We start from the raw sequence: 7,967 nt of genomic DNA, 5'->3' as shown, positions 1-7,967 counted from the left end.
TCCCTCCTTTCAGTCTCTGAGGCAGGTGGGTCAGAAGGAGCCTGGGCCCTGGGGGGGGATGGGTGGGGTTGGCATGAGGCTCAGACAGGCAGCTGCGGGAGCCACAAGCCACCCCACCCAGTGCAGACAAGGCCCTGCAGCCTCTGTTTTGGACTGGATCTCACTCTGAGCCTCTGCACATCTGGTGGCATTTGGTTTGCTCTGTCCTGGCTTCCAGCAATGTCCTGACAATCCCCACTTTGGCCCTGAGCAGACAGCTGGGGGCCTGAGTCCTCCGTGGCCTGACTGTGCTACCAGCCAGAGCTCTTGGGGCCTGAGCCCATCTCCTGGGTCCTCAGGCCTGCTTGCCTGCTCCCCTCCCCACAGTACCCAAGAGTGGACTGGGCAGGGGTGGGGTGGGAGGGGCAGGGAACACTTGCTTAGTTGAACTCCAGAGCTGTTTGAAAAGCCCAAGGTGCAAGAAGGCTGCCCAGGGGCACAGTTTCAAGGGGCCCCAGGAGAGCTGCTGACCTGCTGAGAAAAGCAAACCCACACCAAGGAAGCAGGCAAGAGAGGCCAGGCGGCCACCTGCATCTGGTTTATTGTTTTCTCCAAACTCAGCAGAGCAGAGTGTGAGGCCATCTGGGGGGCAGTTGGGCCCGTTCCATGGGGCCAGCCAGAATTAGTGTGTGAGAGGGGGCCAGAGTCCGTGAGACAGCCACTGGGGAAAAACCCCAAAGTCAGGCGGCCTGGCAGCCCCTCTTCTGCCTCCTCCATGCCTGAGGCCCCCACAGGGAGGCATGATGCGGCAAGCATGAGTGCTCAGGTCTCCACGGAAGCGGGGGCAGCGAGGCGCAGAGCGGCTATGGAGGCTCCATGGGAGCCCGGGCAGGCCTCCCGCGACCGCCGGGCACTGCCCTTTGCGCTGGAGAGGAGGTGGGATGCTGGGCCAGCTGAGATGGGTCAGATGCACACAGGACCTTTCCAGGTCACTTCTCCCTGAGCTGTCCTCTTTCCCACAGTCCCCATCCCATGCTCTCCTCACCCGACATCCCGGGTCTGCACAAGATCCATCTCCTTCAGAGGAACCAAGACCCAGCAAGTGAGGCCCGGCATCCCAGCACCCCCCTGGGGCGAGCATCTGCACAGTGCTGGAGCTTCCGAGAGCCCCAAGAAAGGGAGGCGAGGGGAGCCTGTGGGGGTGGTGGGGGAGGCTTGAGTGCGAGGACGAAGGCCTCTCCCCGTTCAGCCGGTGGGTTGAGGTGTGCCCGCAGCCCTGGCCCTGCCTCTGTCTGTGCCGCCATCCAGGGTGTGGGTGTGGATCCCGGAGGGACCTCCAGTCCGCGCTCTGTGTGGGCAACACCTACAGACCTGGTGGGGAGAGACAGGGAGAGAAGACGGTCCTGGAGGAAGGCTGGCTGCGAGGGGACAGGAAGCCACTTTTCTCCCCTGGTCAGCTTGGGCCACTGGGATGGGCCATGGGCCTCTGACAGCTGTCAGGCCCTGGACAGGGAGACCTGGGCCCCAGTTCCCCATCCCTGTTAAGGCCTTTTGGGGAGAGAGAGCCCATCTCGGGGCCAGGGGAGGAGGCGAGACTCAGCCAGAGACCTACCATCATTAGGAGTACGCCAGGCCCTGAAGCCCCCGGGCTGGAGAGTGGAACTTGTCAGAGTCCTCAAAAGGCTGGTCTGCGGTGGTCGAGAAGGGAGCCATAAGCCATGTGCTGCCTGGGGATCTCACCTGCCTGTCCCTCTCTGGGCTGGGGACAGCAGGCAGGACATATAGCACTTTCTGAAGGCAGTCAGCCAGCCCTGGCCCTGGCCTGGGGGCAGCACTGCATGTTAGGGGTGAGGGGCAGGTGCAGCCGCAGTCCTTGCTCCCCAGCTTCCTCCAGGGAGAGAGGACTCTGGGCTCCTCTCCCCAGGCCTGCCTGTTTCAGAAGGCCCATCTCACGGGGAGGAAGCAGATGGGCATGAACTAGGACAGAGAGGGAAAGAGGCCAGCCTCCAGGGCACTGATTTATAGTGCAGCTGCACCAGCCTGTCTGCCTCCCACACCTACAATGTTCATCACCTCACCCCTCCTGCCCCGCCTGACCCCCTCCCACGGTTCCCTTTGCTGGCAGGGAAAACTGGTGGCCCCTGCCTTCCCCATCCCTCACATTCTAAGCTCCAGATACACTTGAGAAAAATTATCCAAAACTTGGAAATAAGGCAAAAAATGACTGCGAATCCTTTCAAAGTCACCCAAGAGCCCTATCTAATAAGCCCACCTTAGGAGTCATCTTATTCTGGAGGATGTGACTTTTTTTGACTTGCTCTACACTACTGGGTAGGGCCCAGGCTTTGTTAAGTTTGATATTAACTTGAAGAACATTGATAAATGACAACTTCTAGTTGGCAGAAAAGATAGTCCCCAAAGGAAGGCTGAAGGTTTATTGCTTTACTGCTCTGTAGAAGCAGTTTGGGTAGAGCAATATTATTCCTGCCTTCTTTATTTCGCTGGCTTCAGTCTCTCCCATTCTCCTTTGAGCTGCTCTGTCTTCCTGTTAGCTCTGTCATTAACGCGTTAAATGCATCTTTGACATGCATTGGTACTAGCTATGCATCAAACATTTCGAATGTGGGCTCCAACATCTCTTCCTTCCCCACCCACACACCTTCATCCCAAGGTCTCCTCTGTCCAGCGCATTCCTCCCCCACTGGAAAGCTCTACTTATTCTTCAAACCCTGCTTGGGCAAGGTCTTCTCTGATGACGGCCCACCAGCCCCCTTGCCTGCCCTCCCTCCCTGGCACGAAAGTTTGTTATGACTTGAATCACCAACACGGGCCTGCTGGTGCTGCCCAGAGCAGCAGTTCCTGGTGGGAAGGGGCCCCGTTCTACCCTCCGAGCAGGGCATGAGCACAGTGCTAAGTTTTGGGGCTGTGCTGGAATTGCTCTGTGTACTCTGAGTACAGCCGATTCTCTCCGGCTCCCTGGCTGCTGTGTACATGTGTCATCCTCAGTTGTTCTCCCAGGCCCTGTGCTTCCCCACTCTCCCTCCAGTGTCCAGGGACTCTCCCCGGAGCACAGAGACCCTACAGGGCACCGTCCACGGCCCCTCCCCGCCTTAGCGTGGAGGCCACCCCACCTGCCCAGCCTTGGATCCAGAGATGACTCTGGGGCCAAGCCACTGGCCTTGCTCTTGTGACAGGCATCCCAGCCTGACCGGCCCCCACAGCAGGCTGAGGACACCACGCAAGTGTCTATTCCTCCACCTCGAGGCCATTCCCTGGGAACTAATCTCAAGATGCTCTTTGAAAAATACGTTTTGTGCTCAAATTTGCATTTTCTATTCCCTAGAAGATCCATCATGCACTCTAGTACATTAAAGGCTCTGATAAATTCTTCAAACCACTTACCTAATTTGAACACTGATTCTTTTCCAATGGCCCATTACTGTCCTGGGCAATGCCCCACAGGACACGCTCTAACCTGGCCCTAACCCTGCCTCTCGGCTCAGTGCCCAGCAAGCCACACTGCAGCCTTCCGCCACTGGGTTTGAAGGGGTGCCCTTCTGACCCATTTATTCACATAATAATTCTATTTATTAAGCACCCACTATGTGCCAGGCACACAGCTAGGTGCTAAACTCTGTACTGAGTCCCAGAGGATCCCGTGGAGACACCCCCTAGCCGGGCACAGAAACACCTGTAAGCCTCTTGGGGAAGACATCGTCTTCCAGCCCTGCCCCAACCACCCCTGTCAGCTGAGCCCTGCCCTGCCCACCTCCTGTGGTCCCCCCCTTCCCCACAGCCAGCGCTCCCTCCGTCTGCTGGTGAGTTTCCAATGAGCGCTCGGATGCGCAAAATTCTGCTGGCTAAAAGGTTCTGCTGCATGTGTGTAAAAGGAGAGAAACACCATTCCATTAATGGGATGTGGGAGGGGCGACTTGTTCTCAAATCTGCATCTGTAAAATGCGGGAGGGGAAGCGGGGCTAAACCTCATCTAAGGTCAGTCCCCTTCCATCCAGCCAGTGACGCAGTCTCTCACAGCGGTGTGTGCTACCCTCTGGTGGACAAAGAGAGGCACAGGGCACAGGCATGCAGCCCGCTTGGCTTCCTCTAGCTCCGAGGGTTGGGTCTTTGCTCTGGGCTCAACTGGATGGCATTGGGGTGTTGGGGTGGTTTCCAGACCTCCCCTGACTGGGATTTGAGTCCCTTTCTCTTGGCCAAGTGGTCAACTGAGTGTACCCAGAGCGGTGACCACCCCAAGCTGTGAGGCCCAGGGAAGTGGGGTCCAGATGGACCTCCCTGGACTCCTGCAGGGCTTCCTGCTCTCCACCCTCAGGAAGAGCTGGTCACTGGTGAGACGTGGACGGAGTGGGGGCCGCTCTAGCCCAGCTGCTCCGTCAGGGCCCTTCCCGGGCCACAGCGAGGCGGGTGGATCGCTCACCTGGAAGCCCCTCTCCGTGGGCTCTGGGGCAGGCCTGGGGTGGGGAGCTGGGTGGGCGCAGCACGGGGGCGAAGGCGCTCCTCTGTTTGACGGCGGAGATCATGTTGACAGGCGAGAAGGAGAAGACGCTGGTGCTGGGGGCCGTGGCCGGAAGGGACATGGAGGAGGCGGCCGCCAGCGGGGGGCTAGAGGGCATGACTCCGGGGCGGGGCAGGGAGGGGCAGGGGCAGCAGGGAAGGCAGTGGGAGACACAACAGGGAGACAGCACCAGAGTGAGCAGCTTGGTTGGGGCCCTGGCGTGGGCAGTGGGCCCCACGTGGGCTGCTGCCCCAGGCCCCAGGCCCCAGGCTCAGAGCTCACTGGGAGCTGTGAGAGTCCTGGGCTTGCCGTCCTGGCTTTCTGGAGGGTTCTGGAGACTCTTTCTTAGGGCTGGAGATGACAGGGCCACACCAGGTAAAAACACAAGCAAAACAAGAACATCTAACAAAAGCAGACAGTGGAGATGCCCCAAAGATGAGATGAACAAGAGTTCACTCGATGTGCGGGACGACGTCGCAGGGAGCCGTATCCCCCCACCGCCCACCCGGCCTCTCCTCGGGGGGCGGGGGGGGGGGCTGGGGCCAGCTGGAAGCCCCTTCTCCGGAGCCCTGCGTTTCCTCAGGCTTCCGGCAGGGGGCGCCAGCCTCCTCCCGAAGTCGCGGCGAAGTCGACTAGGTGGCGGTCCACCAGGTTTCCGCGGGACGTCCCCCCAGCCCACCCCACTGAAACCGACTTCAAGAGGACTGCACAGCGAGAAGCAACGTGTGCAACTGGGGTCACCAAGGAGAGCTAAAGGAGCAAGAAGTACTCCAGCCGCAGGACCTCGGGACGTGCGGCCGAGGGGTGGGGTCGAGGTTCAAGGGCAGGAAGAGGTCACACGCGGGGAGGGCTGGGCTTGCTCCCGAGGGCTAAGCCACTGTCTACCCTCCTGTGGGGCCGCCTCGCTCCCCGGGATGGGCTAGCTGGACAGGGCCCCAGCCCCTCTCCTCGCGGGCGGGGGACACTCACTGGCGAAGGGCGAGGTGGCCGTGGAGCCATTGAGGAAGCTGGGGGACCCAGGCACGCCGAGGCCGGCCACTCCTGGCGCTCCGTAGCCGCCGAGGCCAGCTCCGAGGCCACTGCCGTAGCTGCTCTGCTGCGAGCCCGGGCTGGGCGCGAACCCGCGGGGGGACGCGCTGCTGCAGCTGCGCGCGTAGCCTGCGGGAGAGCGGCGGTCAGCGGAGCCGCGCAGGCAGGGAAGGAGCCGGCGGGGCGCCCCGGGGCTGCAGCGAGGCGCGGCGGACGCACCCGGCTCGGGTCCCGGCGTGGCGTCCCCGACGGCGATGGCCAGCGGGCTGCTGAAGGCGTTGATGCCCACGACGGCGGGGTGCGGGTGGCTCGGGGCCAGGGGTCCGAGCGGCGCGGGCGCCCGGGGGGCGCTGTACAGAGCCTCGGCCACGTCCGCCGCGCGCTTCAGGAGGAGCTCCTGCGAAGACAAGAGCGGGGCACGGCCGGGGCAGCCGCAGGCGCCGGGTGGGGGAGAGCCCCGGGCCCGGCGGCCCCAGGAGGCGGGCGGAGGCGCCATACCTGGTTACTGCTGGGCACTCCGTACAGCGCCTCCGCCAGGTCGGCCGCCCGCTTCAGCAGCACCTCCTGCGGGCAGGGGAGGAGACAGCGGGACGGAGGGGCAGCCCCTGGGGGCGGCGGAGGGGCCCTCGGGAGCCCCTCCTCACCCCCTCGCCCGCAGGACACCCTCGTCCCCGCCACACCCCTCGGAGTACCTTGGGCAGCCTCTCGGGGTCTCCGGGGTGTCTGGGAATGACTTTCTGTAGCCTCTGGAATCCGTAGTCGATGGTAGGCTCGTTCAAGGCTGGGGAGAGGGGCAGCGTTTGGAGGACGTTCCCTCGCAGAGAGGGACACAGGGCACAAGAAGCAGGCAAGCGACAAGTCCAGGAGTCTCTTTGCAGACCCTCTCCACCAAGCCCAGCCCCAGTCCCCCGGAAAACTCTGGGCACGCCGGTCAGCGAGGTTCAGGGAAGTTTCCTCAGTTCCTCAGTTTGTTCATTCATTCAACAAACACTGAACCAGGCTCTGTGCCAGGCGCTTGGCATTAACACACACGCACAGTACGATCTCATTTGTGATTAGAAAAAAGGGAAACAGTACACACATTCTAGCTTCTATACTCCTTGAGACCAAAGCAAGGGAGAGTTTTTGTTTGTTTGTTTTCTTTTTTTGAGACAGAGTCTCACTCTGTTAAGCTGGCTATCATCAACCTAGCTCACAGCAACCTCAAACAATCCTCCTGCCTCAACCTCCCGTGTAGCTGGGACTACAGGCAGGTGTCACCACGCCTGGCTAATTTTTTTTTTTTTTAGTAGAAACTGGGTCTCGCTTTTACTCAGGCTGTCCTCAAACTCCTGAGCTCCAGTGATCCTCCATTTCCGCCTCCCAGAGTGCTAGGATCACAGGCGTGAGCCACCAGCCCGGCCAAGTTTTCTGTTTGCATTTGGTCATATCAGGAGTTTATTTATTATAAAAAAGAAAAAACCAAACGATCTCCATTTATCACAGCCCAGGTGCACTCAGAAGCATCGGAGGGTTAAAGGTTTGCATGCGCTGCAGGGAAGGGACTGGCCCATGCCCAGGGCCCTCCAGAGTGCGCAGGAATTTTCCCACCCAGCTCCCTACGCCCTCCCCTCCTCTCCCTACCACCCGCCTCCTCCTCCTTGCCCTCTTCCTGCCCTCCTCCTCTTTGGGTAGCCTGGCCGGGACCTGAGCCACCAGTCTCAAAGTCCTACCTTCTCCTCCTCTAACTCTTGATTTAGTGAATTTCCTTTGGTTAGCGCCCCCGACCCCCAAGCGGAAAGCACTTCTGGGTCTTTGCACTTGCCATTCCTTCTCCTTGTCTACCTCCCTAGTCATCCCTCTGGTTTCAGTTTAGCCCAGTTCAGCCCAGTAGACACTCCCTACCAGAGGTTTTGGTTGATTGTCAACCTCTCCACTGTGCATCTCCACCCATCCCACACGGTGTTCTCCACTCAGCCTTCCCCCATTAGACTGGAGCTCCCTGAGGGTAAGTAGGGTCACTACCCAGTGTCTCCAGAAAGGCTTGATGGTTGAGGGGTGGGCAGGGGGCAGAGAAGTGAATGGCTTGGGCTGGGGTGGGAGGATGGAAGAAGAGAAATCCAGCCACTGGGATGGGATGGGATGGGGGGATTCTATGCTGCATCTCCATGTGTGTTAACTGCTTGCCCTGGCGTCATGCAAGGTGTGTGTGTAGGCGAGTGTATGTGAGTGTGCATGCAGAGTGAAGCCTGGGGTGGCCTGGGGGAATCTTCCAGAGACCCAGACAAGATTTGGGGAGCAGCAAGCCCCTTTGGGGCCATCTTTGAAATAAACATCTCCTTGGAGAGGTTCTAGACCAGGAGGAGGGAGACACTTTGGTCAGAAAGCCGGAGGCAGAGGGAATGTTCCGCAGGGTGGGGACTCCGGGCCCAGGAAGGGACTGGGGAGCCAGAGGCCACGGAGGGAA

At 60.3% G+C, this 7,967-nt stretch overlaps 1 protein-coding gene across 5 annotated transcripts in view; it reads right to left on the bottom strand.

Annotated features, from left to right (window-relative positions):
• Positions 1-529: 529 nt before the first annotated feature.
• EBF4 (EBF family member 4) overlaps positions 530-7,967 on the bottom strand; it is a 46,342-nt gene continuing 38,904 nt past the window's right edge. For 3 of the 5 annotated variants that reach the window (XM_045528937.1, XM_045528938.1, XM_045528939.1), the window contains 7 exons: positions 6,214-6,302; positions 6,020-6,085; positions 5,741-5,918; positions 5,462-5,650; positions 4,415-4,612; positions 1,592-1,667; positions 530-1,350 (listed from right to left, as the gene is read on the bottom strand). In XM_045528937.1, coding sequence (XP_045384893.1) covers positions 1,597-1,667; positions 4,415-4,612; positions 5,462-5,650; positions 5,741-5,918; positions 6,020-6,085; positions 6,214-6,302 — 791 coding nt within the window. In that variant the 3' untranslated portion in view covers positions 530-1,350; positions 1,592-1,596. The other 2 variants (XM_045528940.1, XM_045528941.1) reach the window with 2 other exon arrangements.

The sequence above is a fragment of the Lemur catta genome, chromosome 17 (genome assembly GCF_020740605.2).
Source record: "Lemur catta isolate mLemCat1 chromosome 17, mLemCat1.pri, whole genome shotgun sequence".
Taxonomy (NCBI): Eukaryota; Metazoa; Chordata; class Mammalia; order Primates; family Lemuridae; genus Lemur; species Lemur catta.
Note: the sequence above shows the minus strand (reverse complement) of the source record. Positions and strands in the feature narration are given on the sequence as shown.